The 23,497-nt window shown below is 34.8% G+C and overlaps 1 protein-coding gene across 2 annotated transcripts in view; it reads left to right on the top strand.

The window, feature by feature from the left end:
• Positions 1-1,615: 1,615 nt before the first annotated feature.
• The window catches only part of LOC106459410 (pikachurin-like), a 33,675-nt gene continuing 11,793 nt past the window's right edge, over positions 1,616-23,497 (top strand). The window contains exons 1-8 of one of the 2 annotated variants that reach the window (XM_022385910.1): positions 1,616-1,767; positions 9,393-9,537; positions 10,736-10,925; positions 12,900-13,025; positions 14,545-14,782; positions 17,024-17,252; positions 21,469-21,531; positions 21,638-21,818. In XM_022385910.1, the coding sequence (XP_022241618.1) occupies positions 9,406-9,537; positions 10,736-10,925; positions 12,900-13,025; positions 14,545-14,782; positions 17,024-17,252; positions 21,469-21,531; positions 21,638-21,818 (1,159 nt within the window). In that variant the 5' untranslated portion in view covers positions 1,616-1,767; positions 9,393-9,405. The remainder of the gene's footprint in view (positions 1,768-9,392; positions 9,538-10,735; positions 10,926-12,899; positions 13,026-14,544; positions 14,783-17,023; positions 17,253-21,468; positions 21,532-21,637; positions 21,819-23,497) is intronic. The other variant, XM_022385911.1, reaches the window with a different exon arrangement.

Here is a 23,497-nt window from a genome sequence, read left to right as displayed (position 1 = left end):
TGAGGGTTCATAATTCGTGGGCCGTTGGCGCAAAAACGCGCTCCGCCCCTAGAGACCGTGATTGCGCTATAACAGTGACGGTCATGTATATATATCTTTTCGATCGGGCAAAAGTAGTCCAAGAGTTGGAGTTTAGTGCTGTTGATTATCTGGCTTCCTTCTATCCTATTAGTTAACAATTAGAGTGACTGCAAAGATAACAATTCGCTTAGCCTTGTACGAAAATTATCATACAAATAATATAATTTCTCTCATAAGGCTCATAGTAGAAAAAAATCCTCAAAATTAATCGCAAGTTTGATTTACAAAAAAAAACCCTTTCGTGAATGACGTGTTAAGAAATGAAATTATCTGAGCCACATATCACTGAAAAGTAAGGCAAGGTGTGAACGTGAAATGTAAATTATCCGAGCCATATTTCAGTCACTAGTAAGGCTAGAGGTCCAGCCATCCCTTCAGCAGTACGGGAAGGTTTCACTATTATAGATTTTAAAACGCCGAAAAGTTGTAACTCTAAGGGTGTTTCTTCAGTGTATGCTTAGAGAGAGATATATTTAACTTATATTTAATACATATTTAACGCCCATATAAGATCTATTAGTTTTTCATGTATAAGTTGCCGTAACCTTGATGACTTATAGCGATAGAATTCGGAACTCGATCCCTGTGTAGTGAGGACAGCACAGATAGCCTATTGTACAGCTTTCTACTTAACAATGAACTTGGACAGAACATTTCAGTACATATTTACACCACGTGCGAAAAAACTGTAGTGAGCAAGATTTCCTATTTGTAAGAATAATATATATCCACTAATGTACTATTCTTTGATCCAGTCATGCTATTGAGTGAATTCTACTATACCAAGATCCTTTTCTCCAGTCATGCTATTGAGTGATTCTTACTCTACCAAGATCCTTTTCTCCAGTCACACTACTAAGTGGGTTACCATCTGTATTTAACGTGTGATCTAAATTAGGAATACCCAAATGCCCTTCTTTTCACAGTGTAATTAAGGGTCATTTACCAAATATTTCTCCAATCGTTATCAATAAATCAATACATCAGGAAACTTTGATAATTTACTAAGAACGCCCTTACCAATATCAATATAAATTTTTTAAACTAGTTATGCAACTCATGGTTGTGAAAAATTAAGGGAAGAAAATAACTCGGAAGTGTCAAGCGCTGCCCTCGTTTTTCGACCAGCGTTCTGGGTTGTTTGATGGACACCCTCGTTGTTCGTTCAATATTCTGGGTTGTTTGATGAATGCCCTCGTTTTTCGCCCGGCGTTCTGGGTTGTTTGCTGGACGCCCTCGTTGTTCGTTCAATGTTCTGGGTTGTTTGCTGGACGCCCTCTTTGTTCGTCCAATGTTCTGAGTTATTTGATGAATGCCCTCGTTTTTTCGTCCAACGTTCTGGGTTGTTTGATGGAAACTGCTGCTTTTCTTCTGCTATACAGCCAGGTGTACTCGAACACCTGTTGTTTTCCACCAGTTAATGGACTAACGTCGTCTACTTGACTGATCTGTGTGTTTGTACAGCCTCTTCTCAACGCGAAATAACGAAAGACGCGTCTGTCGAAGAGTGAGTGTTTCGTGGAATTGTGCGTTAGATAATCAATAAGGAACATTCTCCCATTTCTCTTTCCGTGGATTTGTGCAAAGTCTACTTCAATATTTGTGTTTCTAATTATGTAATTTGTTTTATATTCACCTCCATATCACATCTTTAGCCTTCTGGCACGTAGGCTGCAACTAATAATTGTAAGCGACAAATTTCTTCATAACCGATTTATAACCTTATGTAAATGCATTTTAAGTCTTGAAAGTAGTTATAAAAATAAACAATTAATACCTTCTGATAAATATAAACTTATATTTATATTTTAGATTATTATCGTATTGATAATAACTTTTAAAATTAACAGAACGTATGCTGTTATATTTTAATTTTATAAATTGTTTTCTCCAACTAGTTAAAAATATAAAGTGCTCTCCTACATTTTTTTAAAGAAAAATATCTTAGATTTATAGCTGATAGCAAATGTACGATGTTCTTGTTCAATATAGTGTTTAAATGACGTAATTAATTATCAAAGCTCTAGCCCTAAAAGTTTTCTGTTTGTTTTCTTCACCGTTGTTTTGTTTCAGGAAGTACACGATAGAGTTTATGCTCCTCATGAAAAGTCTGTAAAAGAGCCGGGGAGTGTTTGGTAGTTGTGATTGTATAAAACAAATCATCGTCACAATCTAAGTGAGATCTTACAGAATGGATTTCAGTAATTTTTTTTTTTATTTCTTCAACAGTAAAATCATGTATATATTGTTTAGTAAGATAATAGATTGTTTGTTCGGCGAGTTGTGTTCACTTTCGATCAAGGCTTAATGTAACAGCTCAGAATTCTGACCCCGTTATACACTTTAAATACAGTGAATATACTAATTCAGCTCATTGACACGGTGGGCTAAAATATATATAAAACGAGTATATTAATTTTTCCTTATTTCAGTTAGCCCAATAAGTTACTGAGTTTTATTATTAACTAAGTTTGCGTCCTTTTCAGTTTCAAAATATTCCTTTAGAAAGACCGGTACATGATAATCGTGACATTATCGATTAAAACCATCGCGAATTTAAAAGTCGTTGACAAAGTGAAAGAGTTTTAGGTATCTTATAGGTAAACTTCAGCAAATACTGAAAAACACGTAGCGAAGAATGTGACCAAAAAAATTAGAAAGATGTTGGAGATTACAAAAGCAAAGAAAGTTCCAAAAGATCATTAATGTAATTTTGCTTAATTAATTTAGAACGTCACCAAAATAGAATGACATGGTGTAACACTTAATCACAATGTATTCGGCGCAGGTCACTTATACTAGTAAATAATTAGTCCTATGCTGTCGTGTTGCCATTTCTTCTTTGTTATTACTAACTTGTTTGTTTAGGATATCCGCGCAAGGCTATACGAAAACTATCTCTAATTTTTCAATGATAGACTAAAATAGGCAACAAGTCAGCAGCCCCAACCGCCAACACTTAGGTTACTCTAGTCGAAAGTTACTATAATGCAGCCACAGCTCCAAACTGAGGAGCGAGACTTTACGGCAACGGGCCTCAAACCATGAACTTTCGGATTCACAGGTAATAAAACTAAGGTATCTCAGTCTTTTTTTGTCTCACAGGATCTTCTGGTTCGGGGTTATTCTTTCAAGATAAGATGATTATGGAATTGTGAATAAAATGGGTGTAAAATCCAAATATTTTTGAAATGCTGTCCCTCTGTTGTAGAAAAATAAATTGCACCAGAGTAAAGTTACGTGTTGATAGCTTACACTGTGATATGCTGTCACCCAACCAGCATAATGACTATAAAAGTACAGGCAGCCATACTATTTCCAGAAGTAGTGTTATGAATGCTCTCATGATACTTGAAACAGAAATGCAACATGAGAAAAAACTAAGATGAAACTCAAATTTTAGCTGATAAAGACTACGTATTCCATGAGTCCCTGTATGCTTTATCAGAGATACTGGCAATGACACAGCTGTAAGTACAGGTGTGAATGTTGTCTACGTAACAGTAAGGTATACATCAACACGAAGTGGCTTCAGTTGATGAGTATTTGCTCAAAAACCTCTATTTTGAAGAGATAACAAACAAGGCTGAAATAGGCATTAGATTTCAAACAACGGGATGGACAATGCTTGAGGAGGGTAATCTTTACAGACCAATCCAACTCCACATTGTTTGGTAACGATCAAAATAGTTTGTTCAATGCAAAAAAAAGTAACAATTTCATGATCACCTTACAACAGTCATATGTGAGGATCTGCATCTCAGCCAATGTTGTTGGAAACCTACACAAAAAAAAAGGATGGTACCTTGACTACTGACAGATACAAACAGGTTCCAATCCATCACGTCATTCAGGAACAAGACATATCGAGGGGGACTATATTTCAGCAAGAAAGTGGTCACAATCATTATTGCAAATATGGTGAAATGATACTCAGAAACAAAAGAAGACCGAGAGAAAACATCCAACCATGGTATGTCCTGCATACACGAATACCAATAAGGCTATATGCACTTATATGGGAATTGAGAAGATTAAACGGCAACCAGAATATTTGGTTGAATTGTTGAGAGTAATACAGGAAATTTGTACTGCAATGTTTAAATCAAAAACAAAATACTATTACATCATACAAATTATTCGTTTTCGTTTGTATGTTCTATACGAATGTATTGTACTAATGATAAAGTGATCATTTAGTTGCAATTACTAATTGTTTAAGACTCCTTTGTGTGTGACATCTGTACGTTTCCATAATTATTTCCAATTCTGTATATGTATATTTTGAGACTTTTATACGTATAGTGTAGATATTTAGGCCCAGGTTTTGTCAGATTGAGGAGTAATATATTCTGAATTAAAATAGTTTCATAACCAGTGTCTCTCTAAAAGATAAAGATTTTCTCACTAAAATTTAAAACTTAAAGAAAACCAGCTATTCTCCTCATGGTCGTTTTTCTTTTTTCAAAGCCAATTCCACTTGTTTCCAGAGTAAGGATTTCAGATTTTAATGTAATATGACTTGTCATATATGTGTGGGTGTGTTTTTGCGTGTAAATTTGATTTCGTAGACACATAAACCTTTTTTATAACATTTTAATAACAGTAGATTATTTAACGCTATTTGAATATACATTAACATTATTAATACTGTTTAAAATATAACAAGTTAATGCTAGATTATCTTATAACAACTGTTTTTTTTTTTGTTTGATTTTAGAGCAAAGCCATAGTTGGCTATCTACTGAGGCCACCTTGGGGAATCCAAACTTGGATTTTAGCGTTGTAAGTCAGTAAACTTACCGCTGTCCCACTGTGGGACTTTTATTACTAAACAAAGCATCCTTGCTTTTAAAAATGTTCTACATTGTTCCTAGGACTAAAACGCCCAGTGTTATGAAAAAAATCAATATTTCCATGCAATCAAAACCGTGATCATCTTAAAAGACTCGATAAGGAAGGAAGTGTACTACTTTTTTGGCGGTGTCTACGATCGTTCAGAGTGTGTTATCTGACATTCAAGGTGTAAGACTGTTACATAATGTCATGTCTTTGTTACCATTGTATCTTCAAATATTAGTGTTCGTTTTATCAGAGGATCACCATTATCGACTTCAGGGTGTAAAATTGTTAAATGATGCTACGTTCTTGTTATGAATGTAGTTTAAATTGGTGCTTTTTAGGAGTCACTAATGGTCATTGGTCGATTTCTACAGATCACTAATCAATATCTTCTCAGTCACTGGTCAGTTTCTACAGATCACTAATTAATATATTCTCAGTCATTGGTCGATTTATACAGATCACTAATTAATATCCTCTCAGTCATTGGTCGATTTATACAGATCACTAATTAATATCCTCTCAGTCATTGGTCGATTTATACAGATCACTAATTAATATATATTCTCAATTACTGGTCGATTCGTCCGGGATATTACACATATATTTAATTGTGAAACACACTCTCTATAGAAAACTGTTTTCTCCCGCTTCTTTTGGTGCTTGAACTATATACCATTTACTTTTCATTCGTTAGAAACTGTAGGAGGTGCTAGACAGTTTATCGGAGCTCTCAGTTTAAAGGAGGACAGGCTTTCATGCATTAACTTTTTTCAGCCTAAATGGACATCTGTCGTTGCTTGATGAGTCTTTTATGTATTTGAAAAATCTATAAAAATCAGTTCCGATTTTGTTTTTGAACTTTATGAGACATTTGACAGCGAGAGAGGGAGACAGTCTTATGACGGATGAGAACAAAGTTATATCCAATATTTTCAGAACATATGGTCCATTTTCACTGTTTGTTTTTTCTTAAAAAAGGAAAAAATATACATTGAGTAAAAGAAGTTGGAAGAAGATTAGACCACCGAACAAGTGCTAGCGAAAACAAAGTGATGAACTTTTATTTATTTTTGTTTCATTTATCATTTTAGCGAAATAAAACAAAACAAAATTTGCGATGTGTGTTTTTCTACATTTTTTTTTCTGTTAAACAACTGAAGGGAACTCATTGATTTTTACCGCTGTTCCCTACAAATTTCTTAACGTATGTAACACTGCATAAGCTCCACACCACCCCCGTTTGTAACACTGCATAAGCTCCACCCCCCTATGACTCAGCGAAAAGTCTCTTGATTTGCGACGCTAAAAAATTAGGTTTTGATACCCGTGGTAGGCACAGCACAGATAGCCCGTTGTGTAACTTTGCGCTTAACAACAAACAAAAACATATTACTCTTATAGCGTAATTCTCTGATTTTCTTAGTAAAACTTTAATCAAAATTCGTTACACCTATTCTGCTGCTCCATCAGTTGTTTATTTTAAGCAGCACATCCAAGCATTCTTTTCTACTAGTCCAAACGTTATCTCAGTTTATATGATTTATCAAGTAAAAGTCCATAAGTTCATAGCAGTCCAGATCTCATGTTTAAATTGCTCAACATAAACTCTTTTGCTATATTTGTTAAAAAAAATTCAGTTTACTTCTAATGTCATTTATCTAAGATTTAAATTACGTACAAGTGTAGGTGCTATATTTGCGTACAATTTATGACTCCTCTTTGTAATAATCATCTTACCAAGGTGTTTGAAGATACTCACTTTCCTACATTTATTCGAAAATTCTCAGTAGTGTTATCAGTTTATTTAATGAATGTTATCTCAGGTCGTTAAATATTCACATCATAGCCATGCTCTCGTTTTGAAAGTTCTACATTAATAGAGGAATATCCCATTACTGCCACCTGTTCAGTATCCAGGCTATGGTCTCGATCTTTCTCTGTTCTTCAGCTGTATAAAAAAAAACTGCGGCGTTAGTCCAGTCGTCAGAAGCAAAAGAAAGAAAACATGATGCTCCGTTTCATGCCTGGTTGTAATATAATTACACTCTTAAGTAATAAATTACATGCTTTCTGTAGAAACCTACCATATTACTATAGAGAAAGAAATGTGCTTTGTCGTACTGTAAGCACTCTTACCTGAACACCTGCTCATTTCCTACACCTGATATGTCATTTGGAACCATGGTACTGCAGTTGTTTTCACATAATCTTTCCGTTAAGATTTATGCTATTCGTTTGTCTGAAAACTTACATTTTTGTCTTCTTCATCTGATTTTTTTTCCAACACTATTTGATACAAACTGAAAATACAAACTTGTTATGCCTTCTCCGTTGTTTGCGCTTTTATATTCATGTAAACCTTTTTTTTTACTTAACTTTGTTATTGAAGGTTCCAGACTAGGTCTGATTTCCGAAACAGGTGACATTAATAGGGTGAGGGGTTCAAATGGTAGCCACCCAATAAAGGTAGATGGTCTAGAAGAAATGTCCTTATTAAGAGGTTCTGTAGTTCTGGATTTTCGAACTGGCGAACTGGGTTCGAATCCATGTTTTATCACAAAATATTTCTTGCACTTTAATTTGTGGATGCGTTATAAGAGTGATAGTCAATCTCTTAGCATACATCATGGGTGGCGGAGACTACTGATCAGCTGCCTTCCCTCTGGCTAGTAGCTCATAATTTAAAAAGCAGCAGATGGTATTAGTAGCTTTGTCATAAATATCGAATTCAAATACAAATTTCTTGATGTAGGTAGTCTTGAAATACAGGATACCGCATAGAACTTTAGTTAGAGTTAACGGCGAAATAAATTATTCTTGCTCCGTCTTCATTTTGTGTATACGTGATTTTTACCTACTTCAGCAGTCGACTACAATAACATCACGACCATAGAAGCCGAACAGTGCTGTAAAACTGTCATTCCGAATAAAAACTGTTTTTATCTGTTCACTCGTCTTTGCTTTCTTTCTTTGCAAAACACTTCCTGGAGCTGCTGTTGCTTATTTGAGGATTACTTACAACCAGGCTGCCACTCCAACAGCAAAACTAAGGAAAGTAACTTAAAGGACTTTCTGGCCTACTATTCAGAGAAAGGTAATTTTTAGTAAGCAATAGCAAACATCCAGCACTTAAAGGAAAATTAACAAATACCATCAAGGTTTTTTACACTTACATCGGTATATTGGGGCTATTATAAGTATTTAAAAATATACATATATATCCTCTATGTTACATAATTTCATTATCCCCCCCTAGGTGATTACGCAGCAATATTGGAAGATTAAATGCTCAACTTCGGAGTACGATCCCTGTAGTAGTCACAACGCTGATAACCCACTTAGCAGCTTTGTCCTAAAAAGTAAACAAACAAACAAATTACTTACTATTACCAATTTCTTCCTGCTTTTACAGTCAAATCAAGTCAAACAGCTCCTCAGTGGCACAGCGGCATGTCTGCGGACTTACAATGCTAGAAATCGGGTTTCGATGCACATGTTGGCCAGATCACAGATAGCCCAATGTGAATCTTTGTGCTTAAAGTACAAATAAACAAGGAAATCAAACGTTCTGATAATCTCCATTATATAGATTTAACTCTGAAAATACTGACTTGGTTTTGTATTGTTTGTTACCGGTGGGGTCAACATATTTCATCATACTGAAAAAATTTTATATTTTTGCTTCTTAAAACACTCAATATTGTTGATTGTTGTTATGCACAAAGCTACACAATGGGCTATCTGTGCTCTGCCCACCACGGTATCGAAACCCGGTTTCTAGCGTTGTAAGTCCGCAGACATACCGCTGCACCACTGGGGGGGATACTCAATATAAAGAACTGACAAAAACATTAGACGAACTCACTCATTTTCTATGTAAAATAAACAGATAACCCTACTAGTAACGGGATTTAATTACTGTAGGGATGGTATCTCTGTGTACAATATTTGGTGCGGCTCATGTTCCTACGGAGTATGTGACCAACATAGCATGACTTTACAAACAATTTGTAGCAGAAACAGTTTAGGGAAGTGTGTTTAAAAACGGACGGGCTCCATGTATATACACACCGGTAATTATAGAGTTAACTACATAGTTTCTTTTTTAACTTCTAAACTCAAACGTTTAGAAATCTCTTTCAAAGTTCTCTATTACACTTATTTGAGTAGCCTCTTATATCCTTGGGCCTTAAGTCCTGCTGCTTAGGAATGCTCTTTAGGCCTGGCTGTTTGGGAATGCTCTTACGCTTTTAATTCTCGTTTCTGTTTTCGTTTTCTCATTTTTTTACCTCATTCCCAACTTCAGCTTGTTCTTAGAAGTTCTCCGGTGTGACAGCGGTAAGTCTACGGGTTTATATCGCTAAAATCCGGTGTTCGATCCCACGCAACACAGTATATAATCCATTGTGGCTTTCCTCTAAAACAAACAGACATATTGTTTTAGATTAATCGATTTTGTTACGCAGGTTTGATTGTGGCATGGGAATGGGAATACTCAGAAGTCATCGACCTGTTGTTCTTCGGTCTTGGAACTTCTTCACTGTGTATAGAGATCGATGGGACGCTTGGCTCCAGCTGAACGACGGGAAGCAGGTTCAAGGACGAGCGAAGGTAAGATTAACTCATTACCTGTAAGTTAATAACTACATTCTTGTGTGATATTTTCTTGTCTTCTACTATTTCTACAATTAGTTCTTGCTCAATATCTTCGTACTTCTACACATAGTTTCAGAGTAGTATCTTCATGCTTCTACATATAGTTTTAGAGCAGTGTCTTCGTGCTTCTACACATAGCTTTAGAATAGTGTTTTTGTGCTTCTACACATAGTTTCAGAGCAGTGTCTTCGTGCTTCTACACATAGTTTTAGAGCAGTGTCTTCGTGCTTCTACACATAGTTATAGAGTAGTATCTTCGTGTTCCGAAGCACGAAGATACTACTTTAAAACTATGTGTAGAAGAATGAAGACACTACTCTAAACTATGTGTAGAAGCACGAAGACACTACTCTAAAACTATGTGTAGAAACACGAAGACATTAATTTAAAACTATGTGTATACATATAGTTTTAGAGTAGTGTCTTCGTGCTTCTACAGATAGTTTTAGAGTAGTGTCTTCGTTCTTCTACCCATAGTTTTAAAGTAGTATCTTCGTGCTTCTACACATACCTTTAGAATAGTGTTTTTGTGCTTCTACACATAGTTTTAAAGCAGTGTCTTCGTGCTTCTACACATAGTTATAGAGTAGTATCTTCGTGTTTCTACACATAGTTTTAGAGTAGTGTCTTCGTGTCTCTACACATAGCTTTAGAGCAGTGTTTTCGTGCTTCTTCAAATAGTTATAAAGTAGTGTCTTCGTGTTTCTACACATAGTTTTAGAGTAGTGTCTTCATGCTTCTACACATAGTTTTAGAGTAGTGTCTTCGTGCTTCTACACATAGTTTTTAGAGTAGTATCTTCGTGCTTCCGCAGTAAATCAACGTGTCTACTGTTAGTACTCTCGTCATATTTTTGTGCTATTACTGACAGTACGTATGTGTGTGGGCCCTTGTGTACTCTTTTTGTAAGTCTTTTGGTGTTCCATTACTGTTCATTAATACTAATTTGATCACCCTGATAATATCAGTGTTAATGTTTGAAAACTTCCATTGTCATCATTAAATATAATTTTCAATTACTTTCGCACTGTTTCATGTATAAGACTCACTCCTCGATAAATCAACCAATATCAAAAACGGAAAATATATATTAAATGTTATATACTTCGATAAGTAAAGAAAATATTAGTTCCATGCTAATGTTTCTCTGTAGGGACTATTTTCTCGTATAACATTCCGCCAGAACCTTTACCTTGGAGGGTCTCCTAACATTAGCCTTGTAAATGAAAGAACGGGATGTCAACAGGGATTTATAGGGTGCGTGCGCCACTTGGAGATTAATACTCGAGAGTACGACTTCCGTTCTGGTAGCAGAGGTGACGCCGTCGAAGGTGCTGACGTGGGTGAGTTTCGTTTTTACTTCGTTATTGGAGAAAGGTGATAAAACATAATTTACCAGGTTCATCAAAGCCAAAAGCCGAGAAGAATTCTTCAGAAACATTCACTTAAAAGACCAAAAAAGGCTGCAAAAGAATTCCCATCAAGCCTTCTAGTGTCTACGATTTAGTCGTTAATATTCATTCCCTGACTTTATTTTATGATAGGCGATGTCATAAGTTCTTCGTTAGCTTTAAAATTATTATAGTTTATACGCTAAAAAATAAAAGAGCCCCCCTTAGCGACACAGCGGTATGTCTGCGGACTTACAACGCTAGAAACCGGGTTTCGATACTCGTGGTGGGTAGAGTACAGATAGCCCATTGTGTAGCTTTGTGCTTAATTTCAAACAAACAAAGAAAAATAAAATACAAAATAAAGAAAGCCACCTAGTGGCGTTTGCCGATTTGTTTAACATCCGTAGTGCTTTCTATGATCAGATTTTAATAAATCAAATATAATATTCAAAACAAACGGTGATAAGACTAACTATTGCTATTTTCAGAATCGTATATCTATTAAAATTAAATTTACATTTATTGTTCTGTTCCAGCAACTTTTAAGTGAACTTTGATCGGATGTTTTAAACTGTTGAAACTGCTCCGGTGTAACAATTCCAGATTACCCCTGCTTCACCTTACTCCACGGTAACTTAAAATCGCGTTTAGATTACCGGGAGGTAGGATGAAATCGATTTCAAATTACCCCTGGGGGTAGCTTGAAAGTGATTTCAATTTACCCCTACAATTCCAGATTACCTCTGCTTCACCTTACTCCACGGTAACTTAAAATCGCGTTTAGATTACCGGGAGGTAGGATGAAATCGATTTCAAATTACCCCGGGGGGTAGCTTGAATGTGATTTACCTCCTCCAAACATTTATTTATTTTTGTTTATTTAGATACTTATAAATAAACTGACAACAACAACAACATTTCTCCAATTAGAATGAATCTTTGTATATCTTATGTTTGTATGTAATATGTCATGCACTTTGAACTAGTGTATGAGTGATTTTAATATTTTTGTGACATTTTTTTTTTTTCAGATATTGAGACTAGCTTTCAGTCTTGTATGTTTCACGTGTTTTATTCAATAAACGTATCATGAGTTGTAAACATAAGAATTTATAATTTGTGCTAGATCAGCGAGGGGGTAATCCGAACAGTGCAGGGGTAATATGAAATCAGGTTCATATTACCCCCGGGGGTAATATGAAATCGATTTCAGATTACCGGGAGGTAACTTGAAAGGGGGGGGTAGCTTGAAGTCTTTACACTGGAGAAGTGTTTTTAAAATAGATTCAATTATGAATATTCATGCAGTTCCTAAGCTTCCACGAACGAGATTACAACTTCGAATATATAATATCGACAATGTGGATCCAGTCATTAATCGTATTCATTATCTTTGAAGAAATTAGTGTTTTAATGAAATCACTGTAATTGAAATACGTTTAAATTACTGGTTCACATGCGATAAGTTAGAATACAATACAGATAATTAACAGAAAAGTATATATTAACTTTTGATCAGAGACACCTACCTACTTAGGTCAAAACTAAATAGCAGCGCTATAATAAGCATAGTTAATTCAACATACATTTATTTCGCTATTATTTATAAAGAATAGAATGCATTGTTTCATCAGTTGGATGCCCTTGATGTTAACGATATTTTCGGTCGTAAACCCAAAAATATCTCATAGGAACAGTTTAGGAGAGTTAAGTTAGTCCTAGATTCATATACTAAACTAACAATGTAAAACAATCTCTATAATTAAAGTATAATGATTAAAATGTAATATAACTAGATATATAAACATTCTAACCAATACTGTTAATGAAACTAACATTATAGAAACTGACTATACTTTACGTAGTTAATACTAAGATTGCCCTTTTGTCTGTTTCTAAATTAATTGAATTATGTTACGTTAGGGGAATGTAGCGCTGACGTGTGTAACAAGGTCACGTGTCTTCATGGTGGACAATGTGTGGCAGAAAGCCCCGATCATTGGATTTGTTTGTGTCCGCTAGGTTACACTGGTGATTTCTGCGAACGAGGTTAGTAAAACAGTTTTTATCGTTTCCATTCTTGATTATTAATAATATCTTCTGAGTGAAAATAATATGTCAACCACACTATATCTGCTATATCCAGTGCTGACGAGGCCTTTCGTCTGATACCATGGCTCCTCAAGATGGCTCTGATTCGAAAGACATATAATGGTTGAGACGCTATTTATGTTAGCAAATTCCTTGACAACAACTGTTATGGTGTGAATGGATTAAGTTGATGAAGTGTATTTTTTCACCAATATTGTTTATGTCATAGCAGATCAGAAGTTAACAGATAAGATTATTTAACAGTACATCATTTATTTATCTTAACACCATATATTATTATTATTATCATTCGAGATTAGAAGCTAACAACGCACGCCGTAAGATAATTAGCGTCTACATCTTTGACCAACTTGTGTATAATGTATCATTGTTAAACGCCTTTCACCATAATAAATGATGAATTAATCACTTATCATCTCTCTTCCTGAGGCTTCGTTTTTTAAAGTGCGTAAACTATGTCGTAATTTTTTTAATTCCTACATCTTCAAAGCCAGAAGCTCAGATCGCAATATTTTACGATAGTAAATATGATTTTTGGAGGTCGAGTTTAAATATTTTTTCTGAAGTATTTTTATTTCAAAATATGTAATCGATGGTTCTGATGATAGCATAAGAATTACGAAAACTGTAGATGATGTTATGAAGAATATCAAAATGAGTTCAGGGATATATATTAGTGTAGATGATGTTATGAAGAATATCAAAATGAGTTCAGGGATATATATTAGTGTAGGTGATGTTATGAAGAATATCAAAATGAGTTCAGGGATATATATTAGTGTGAAAGTCACGAAATTATAAAACTGCTACTAAAACGAAAGTTCTTCGGGATATCAGACCATCGCAAACAAAAAAGCGGAGGTTGCGCATCTTTTGACCACCAGAGCACTTTTCGGGTATAAAGAGTCCAGATGCAAGAAGGTTTTGTTGTTGCTAAGCACAAAGCTACATCGTGTTTTGATACCCGTGGTAGGCACAGCTTGGCGCTTAACAACAAACAAACAAATAAGTGACATTTATAGTAAATTTCAAGCAAGTATATGTTTTACTTGTATCGGTGGTACCATTTCTCAGGATCGTTTCAAAAGACTATTGATGAATATGGTGTTAAAGTATAAATTGATTTTATCACACTTTTTTGATCTTTTTCCAAAATAAGATTTTCTAAAAGTATACATGCATAGTCTTTATATTAATATATGTATTTTTGTATCGTTCTGATACGTATTTGATAAATAGTTCAGGGAATAATGTTGATTTCTTGGACATGCGTTTTGTAAAATGTTTGTATTACATCGATTGAAGAAGACTTCAGATTTTTCCAGAATTGGAAGTAGCTCCGCTATTGATTTTTTTTTTCGTAACAAGAAAATTTAATATATCTGTATCGGGGACAACACACTTTCTTCTTCAATAAGACAACCATGTTCGATTCTTTATTTTCTTCTGTTCGCAGCTGTAGAGCTCATTGTTCCATTCTTCAACGGATCCTCCTATCTTCAGTATTCTGGCTTGGGTAGTTCGGCTCTTTTGTTTATTGAAATTCTCATGGTCTTTAAGCCCGAGGGACCAGACGGAATCCTCTTCTACAACGGATATAAAATAGATGGAGCAGGTGACTTCATGGCTATTGGACTGGTTGACGGATTTGTTGAATTTCGATTTGATTTAGGCACTGGACCTGCCATTGTCAGGTAGGAATTTTTTTCAAAATTTCTGCCTTTACTTACTGGAATTATTTTACAGATATATCATTGCCTAAATCAGCATTACTGGACAAAACTCTTTCTCAATTTACAAGCAAAATTTAAGTAGTGAAGTCTTACCGAAAGAGTTTCTTTTCAGATAACTATATCAAAGTTGTTGGTGGCCCTGGTTTTCTCAATATTGAATACTTGAAGGTATATTTGGAAAACTAATACTTCATGTTAAACAAATAAATATTATTTTAAAATAAAAATATTCAGCTGATTTACAAAATGTTTAGAGTATCGTCGTTTTCTGTCCATCGGTTTAAGAACTGTTATAAAGCTCTCGGCCTTTTAGCTACAACTGAAACAATCAAAACATTATACATGTTTGTAAAGTTCTGTCTGCCTAGGTACATTTACTCACGTGCTGTTGTCCATTCTACATGTTTATAAAGTTCTGTCTGCCAAGGTACATTTACTCACATGCTGTTGTTCATTCTACATGTTTATAAAGTTCTGTCTGCCTAGGTACATTTACTCACGTGCTGTTGCCCATACTACATGTCTATAAAGTTCTGTCTGCCTAGGTACATTTACTCACGTGCTGTTGTCCATTCTACATGTTTATAAAGTTCTGTCTGCCTAGGTACATTTATTTTAATCAAAACAAAGAATAATCCTAAAAAAACAATTCCTCGGTTACATTTTTGTAGATGTTTTCAAGATCACAGTTACTGGGGGCAATTCTTATTATAAAATCGCTAAATAGTTGCCTTAGTTAGGCAAGTTTGACTATAATAGGGAAAACACCTACAGTTCTGATCTGAGTATGGTTGGATATCATATTAGCTCTAAAACCCATCTAGTTTTGAATACGTTTTGGACAGTGTTAAGTAGTATCTTAGCTGCATCTGTCCCTTTCATTACGTTTTGGAAAGTGTTAAGTACTATCTTAGCTGTATCTGTCCCTTTCATTACGTTTTGGACAGTGTTAGGTACTATCTTAGCTGTATCGGTCCTTTCATTACGTTTTGGACAGTGTTATGTAGTATCTTATCTGTATCTGTCCCTTTCATTACGTTTTGGACAGTTTTAAGTAGCATCTTAGCTGTATCTGTCCCTTTCATTTACCTTACATGTTATCACTATATTTACTAACAATGCCCCAATGCACTTCTCAAGCCATAATTTAAGGACATTTTAACAAATCACGAGGGATCTGGGTGCTAACGTAGGTCCCCATCAGGGCTGCAGGGATATAACCTTGGTAAGGATAATATGGAGTAAAATAGGGTGAATGATAGCTTACTGGAGAAAGTAAATAAGTATTTTTACTTCAGTCCTAATTTCAAAACTTATTCTAGTTTATCGATAGTCTTTTGTCGTTGTTTAAATAAATATTAGTAAATAGCATCACTAATCGAATTTATTGGACCAATCTAAATTAAGTGGTAGCACTGGTGGTAATCTCTTTATCACTTATAATAAACCAGCTGATTTCGTTACTTAAAAAAAAAAACAGAAATTTAAATATGGACCTTAAACCAATTTATTAAATGAGTAACATGGGTTTACGTTATTTTGGTAGAATTAGGAATCTATGTATTAACCGGGCACGAAAATAGATGAGATGATATCTGGTTAGAAAAATGTTACCTGAGTTGTTGAATACTTTTACCCCTGTTTTATAACAAGAAATGACGAGCGGACACACCATGTAATATTTACTCAGGTTTCGAATATAGTGTACAGTAAGACACTCGTTTAAAATAATCATATATCATGTTGAAAATTTTAAAAATGATATCCGTTAAAATGACAAAGAAAATTGTGAAATAAATTACATACAGTATAAATTATAAAAATATATTTCTAATATTTATATTATGGTCGGGTTAGACAGTGTCTTTAACATGTGAACTTAGCTTTATTTATGAACTGACTTTACCTTGTCTCTTTGTCCTGATGCGACGTTTCGATCTGATTTCTGATAAAGAACTCGGTATGAAACCCGAAACGTCGTCTCAGAACCAAAAGAAGAGAAAACAGAATTCCATAGAAAACTCATACTGTTGCTTAAGTATCAAAACCGAAAGCTGGACATTTACTGGTTGTTTTCTATTGACAAAACAAACTTTGTGGAGAAAAATGGTCATTTGTTAAATAAGCAATTGAAACGTTGACAAAATAACTGTAGAGCGGACTGGAGAGCTTGTCAGTTAAATCCATTGTTTTTCATTACAGGAGTCTAGAACCAGTAGGGATGAATGAGTGGCATACTTTGTTTGTGTCCAGGACAGGTCGTAACGGTATTTTGGAAGTGGACAGTCAACCCCGTGTAGAGGGTATGTCCCAGGGTGCCTTTACTCAGCTGTCCCTACCTCTGAATCTCTATCTAGGGGGCGTTCCTGACTTGGACGATGTAGCTGATAAAGCTGATATTAAATCCTCGTTCTCAGGGTGCATTCAGAAGGTATGCATTCGATAAAAAACTATTTTAGAATTTCCTTTATAATTATAAATTTACATATTAACTAAAATAGGACCATGCAGTTTTCTTGCCATGTTTCTTAATGTATAATCTCTTCACTTGATCAGGTAGAAAAGTAGAACATACGACTGAAAATTATGTTTTGTGATACTCAATTTCACTTTGTTAACAGATTTTCTACACAAGTATATCTTCCTCTAATCAACAAGCATTAGTAATAACTGCCAGTGAGAATCTACAAAACTACCTATCCTTTCTTTAAAGTGGATAAGGTGCTCGACTCTCAATCGGTGGTTCGGATCTCCGTCACCGAACATGCTCACCCTTTCAGCAGTGTGACGTTATAATGTAACGGCAAATCCCACTATTCTTTGGTAAAAGAGTAGTCCAAATGTTGGCGGTGGGTGGTGTTGACTAGCTGTCCTCGTGTAGCTTTGTGCAAAATTCACACCAAAGCAGTGTGTTTAAACAAATAACATGCTGTCTAGCGCTCGAAATCAAGCAAGAGGGTAGGAGAACTGCATAGAAAATTCATACTGAATACCTGTCCTTTACGAAACTTATACCCACCAATTCTTACTGTTTAAATACAATTGAATTGCGTCACTAGTCACAGAATAACTTATTAAAGAACACGAACTTCGTGGAATTCATAATCAAAGCTGGGTGAACGTGTTTACAACAGAGTATTGTTTTAATCTGAATATAAAATCTTCTCATTTTGTGTTCAATCTTTAGCATTCAACTTCATTTTGAGTTCAGTCTTTAGCATCCATATTCATTTTGTGTTCAATTTTTAGCATCCATCTTCATTTTGTGTTCAGTCTTTAGCAAACAACTTAATTTTGTGTTCAGTTTTTAGCATCCATCTTCATTTTGTGCGATTCTAATCATATCTCCAAAGATCAGTTCCAACGTTTCCTCAATGCCTAATTGTTACTTTAATCTCTTGTAGATGCTTTACGACAATTATAAACATCTGTCAACAATCACTTATTTCTGCATGCGGTGTAAGCACATTCAGTTGAAAAAACTGTGATTTTATTTCTATTAGAAAAACCTCCTGATCTACAACTCTCAATCATCAAGTGTCAATTTAGCTTATGTGACTTAGACCTTTGTAACATGGACTTGTCTAGTGAATAAACACGGTGACCAGCTCAAACCACTGGAACGGTGGTGTTTGTTTACATATTGCCAAATAAGATAATAACCTTGAACTTAGGACTTCATGAAAATACGAAATAAGTGAAGAAGTCTCTAACTAAAAGAACTTAAAATGTACCCCAACGAGAAACGATTATTGCGAATGGTTGGTTGTTTTAAGATACTTGAGTAAAACTACACAAGGACTATCTACTCTACTGCTTCTAATTTTGAAGTGGTAAATTAGAAGATAAGCAGTTAGATAATACCACCCGCCGACAACTCTTATCAGGCCAAATAGTGGATTTTGAGCGTCACTCTTATAACGCACCCACGGTCCAAAGGTGCGGAGCGTGATATTTTTTGTTTTGTTTTAGGTGGCAACGAGATGCGAATTAGGGAACCACAGATCAACAGTCGGGTACGTTAACCACTTGGCCGCGTTAGGCCCACGGGACGCGAGCCTTGGACCATCGGATTCACAGTATGCACGCTAGGCCCAATTACAAAGGAAAACTAAACTACATCACCAAGGGTGTAACTATAAATACTGTCACAAGAATTAGACCATGACTATTTTCCTATTTTGACATTAACAAAATGTGTATTTGTTACATAATCTCTCTACTTAAAATTGGCAAATAAGAGCCATATTCCTGTGATACGTGAATTTATTTTTTGCCTGCCTCGTTAACATTTCATATGACTTGGTTTTGCCATTATTAGGACCGGATTAAGGTTTAGTGGGCCCTAGGTCCATGTAATATTTGGGAATGATAATGATGATAATAATAACTCACTTCTACCTCTATTATGCTAGTTTTACTAACAATTTAACATTCCATATGACTTGGTTTGCCATTATTAGGACCGGATTAAAGTTTAGTGGGCCCTAGGTCCATGTAATATTTGGGAATGATAATGATGATAATAATAACTCACTTTTACCTCTATTATGCTCGTTTTACTAACCATTCTTTTTTAACTTAGATGGCTGGCGGGGCCCCTGTGTGGCCCGGGCCTAGTTGACCAATTCATTAATCTGGTATTGCATGTGATACCTCAGTGAGAGATGTTTATAAAATTTGGTCATTTAAAATGAATCAAATAAATGTTAAGGAAATTTCTTCCAAAAACACAAATACAGACACGAGACTCGAAGTTTCTTTGTTAGAACATAATCAAAAATGTGAAAGGATTTACTCAACATCACATAAAATATTACTGGGGTAAACGTTTAACTGCTAGCGAATCAGCAAAAATAAGTCACGAAGACAGTAAAAAATATACTCGGTAAATTCTAAAGTACTTGAACGGCTATTACATATTAAATGGTAAATATGTTGTCATACACGGTTTGGCCTGAAGTGCTGTAGAATTAAGTAAATGAAATGATCAAATAAAGAATAAAAAAACAACATATTTTAGCTTTATCGGTGGACTTGTGGTCCGTAGACATCCGGGACAGTGAAAAATAATCAATTGTTATTATTTTAGTAAATGAATGACTGACCCCCAAACGATAAAAAGGAGATAATATTTCCAACTAAAAATTTCGTAATCAACGTAAAAATATTTGTATTCAGAATGAGTAAACAAGTAAGATGAAACAGGTGTAAGTCCACAAGTTACTCATGAAATCCCATAAGAATGCTTTCAATAGACTTATCGGTATTGTTGTAAAAAACACAAAGAGAGAAACGTAGTTTTTGGAAAAGTTTTTAAATTAGCAAACCATGGTTATTTGCAAGAAGCCTTAAACTGAAACAAATGTTTGGATAACCTAATAATATTGTTAGTTTATCTATTGAAAGTATAAACTGAAAGGTATAAACAACAAAACTTGAAAAATATTTGTTGGTTTCTTAACTTAGAGTCTCCGTTGATTAAGCACCCCAGTAGCACAGCGGTATATCTGCGGACTTACAACGCTAGAAACCGGGTTTCGATACCCGTGGTGGGCAGAGCACAGATAGCCCATTGTGTAGCTTTGTGCATAATTACAAACAAACCGTTGATTAAATAGGTTTGTTTTTATTAGAAACGTTGGTGATATAACAGAAAATAGCTTAATTCAGAAACCATTTAAGTTTAAATTGGATCGATATTTTTACTTTCATAATAAATTTGATACACTTGGCTATAGGCTAGGTTATCTCACACTATGTCTTTACTTTAGGCTTATTTATTCATTTCTTTAAATCATACCAACATTCACTACACTTACAAGGTTTCACGGCAATCCCCTTCATGGCCTTCTTGCACCCCCGTCACTAAAATCGTAAAGTACGCTAAAATTGAAACAGAAAGGCTGCCATTCATCCGTAATAACCAAAAGAAGGTGTGAGTTGAAGACTGTGTCCACTTTCGGGATGCTAAAATAGGTTCAGAATACACACACTAACGTAGTCATCTATACTGTGTCAACCTAATAAACCTGAGCGAAGCCGGGTACTTTCACTAGTTAGTAATGAAAGAAAATATAGTAATGATGAAGGGCTGTTTCTCGAAACGTTTTTTTTTCGTGTTTACCAATAAAATTATTTTAATTTGGTGAGTTTTTCACCATTACTACATTTTCTATTTTGCAAAGTCCAAGTTTCGAAGAATTCTAAACCATCACCACACACACACAGTAGCCTTTGGTATTTGCCTTGCTATTTTTCAAATCAAAAGATTTTCATCAAAATTAAGATGCATTAAATGGCTAATTTTTACATTCAATTAGACGTCAGGTAACTGAATATTAACATCCTTATTTTAAACCTCCTTACTTAGGGATAATAATTTCAATTACTATAGCCAAGAAAAGGTTCGTATTATTTTCAACATCGTTGTTAAAAAACAGTTTATTTTAAGAAAGACTGCAATCTGCGGGTCTCAAATTCGAATCCGAACATACTCGCTCTTTCAGCCATGAGAGAGTTTTAATGTGACAGTCAATCCTATTATCCGTTGGTAAAAGAGTATCCATTTAATATCCAAAGTTTTTTTGTTTTGTTTTTCTTGAGGTTTAGCTTGTATATTGAGTTTAGCAAATTGATTCTTACAGATAGTAGCCCAGATAGTCCTTTCCAACGAAGTTGACTTTGACGTCAACAGCGAGAAAAATATCGTGAGTGTGGCCTTACTCTTAGTCAGGAAATTGTTATTATATCTTATATTTTTATCCTGTTTTTGTTTTTTTTTCGATTTAATCTCTTAATGTTTTTACTCATCAGGTTATCATAAACAATAAGCCATTGAAGTTATTAGAAGATGCTTTATCTGGAGCAAATGTCATCAACTGTGATCACCAGTGTGCTGACAAGCCTTGTCAAAATGGCGGGAGCTGTGTTCCAAAAATAGATTTCTACGCATGTCATTGTCCGCTAGGATTCGCTGGCAACAACTGCCAAAAAGGTAAGAAAACGTTCTTAAATATTGAAGGTCTCAGTGAAATAAAATATATTATGGCACAATCTACTGTTCTTAATGGAGGAGGGTGGGGGGACGTATGATTTGCAATCAGAAAGATTTACTGGTTGTTTTATTATTATTATTACTTGGAAAGCTTTCATAGAATAATTTATCTTACAAGTTTATTGTGTTTGGAAGACATTTATAGCTCAACCAAAATGTTGATCTCTGATGTAAACTCAATTAAAATATTCATAGGACAGGTTTAGTGTCTTGATCAGGATTTACGATTAGATTATTTCTAATTAAGGGTCCAGCTATAAAGTTCTCCTTTCCTATGAGAGTTGTTTATAGCCGATACGTTGATATAATAGATGGACTTTCTTTTTTTCAAGTATATTTACTCTCGAACGATAATATTTCACTAAATAAAAGCTTTTTGTTACTCAGCAAATTCCTTTCTGCCTTCTCCTAGCTTATGCATTTTGTAAAAAAAATGTTTCTTCCATATTTATTATCATGCAGTTAACCATCAGAAATTAGGAAGTAGTAACTTTTAAACTAAATAAACAATTTGCGAACTTAGTGTTAAATTAGCTGTACAGGAATTATTGTATAGTTATATAATGATGTACTTTTTTTCGATGTTCTTGTTTTATTTGCCAATCTTTCATGGTCCATATTTTCAGAATAAAAATATTGAAACGGCAAAAATATTTCTTCTTTTTTTTTAAATAAGGAAAACACGATCCTAAAACACTTTTTAAAAATTTTAACCATGAGAAACTTATGACATTCAACAACAAAAAAACTAATAGAACAATGCTTACATTTTATTGACAATGTAGGAAAATCATTTGTGGTCAAACTGGCATTACCTGGTGATTAGGGCACTCGACTTGAAATCTGTGGGTTGCGAATTCGAATCTCGTCACCGAACATGCACACTCTTTCGGTCGAGGGGGAATTATAATGTGATGGTCAATCCCACTTTTCTTGGCAAAATAGTAGTTCAAGCGTTGGCGGTAGGTGATGTTGACTACGAGCCTTTTCTCTAGTCTATCACTGCTAAATTAAGGACGACTAGCGCAGATAGCTCTCGAGTACTTTGCTCAAAATTCGAAAAACAAACAAACAAACTATAGATACGGTTTATCCATTCTGACACCTTCTACTATCGACTAGAAGCAGACACATCGTCAAGTGGTTTGATATATCCTTGTACTTAATTGTATCTAGAGTCTAAAAATGGCTTCTTCACCTATCCACCCTCTGTGAACTACTCCTCACCCCCTACTATCGACTAGAAGCAGACACGGCGTCAAGTGGTTTGATATATCTCTGTGATTAATTGTATCTAGGGCTACAAGGATTCATATATGGCTTCTACGGTGAAGTGTAGTAATTACTTTGTTCTTATATTGAGTGAAGTGTCGTAATTACTTTGTTCTTATATTGAAATGATAATACTTGCGTAAGAATATAGTTCCTTTTGATTTATAACAGAGAAACGTTTGAAGGTCAGAATTTCCTTCTTCAAGAGCAAAGTGGGAATCAAAAATAAAGGAAATATTTCATTTTGTGATACATGAGTTGGTTGTGTTTGCTCAGTCTAAAAGCACAAACCCGTGTGCACATTGTGTTTTGATTAAGCGCCGAAAGAAGGGAAGATTGTTTGTTTG

This window comes from Limulus polyphemus, unplaced genomic scaffold, assembly GCF_000517525.1.
Source record: "Limulus polyphemus unplaced genomic scaffold, Limulus_polyphemus-2.1.2 Scaffold604, whole genome shotgun sequence".
Lineage (NCBI taxonomy): Eukaryota > Metazoa > Arthropoda > Merostomata > Xiphosura > Limulidae > Limulus > Limulus polyphemus.
Note: the sequence above shows the minus strand (reverse complement) of the source record. Positions and strands in the feature narration are given on the sequence as shown.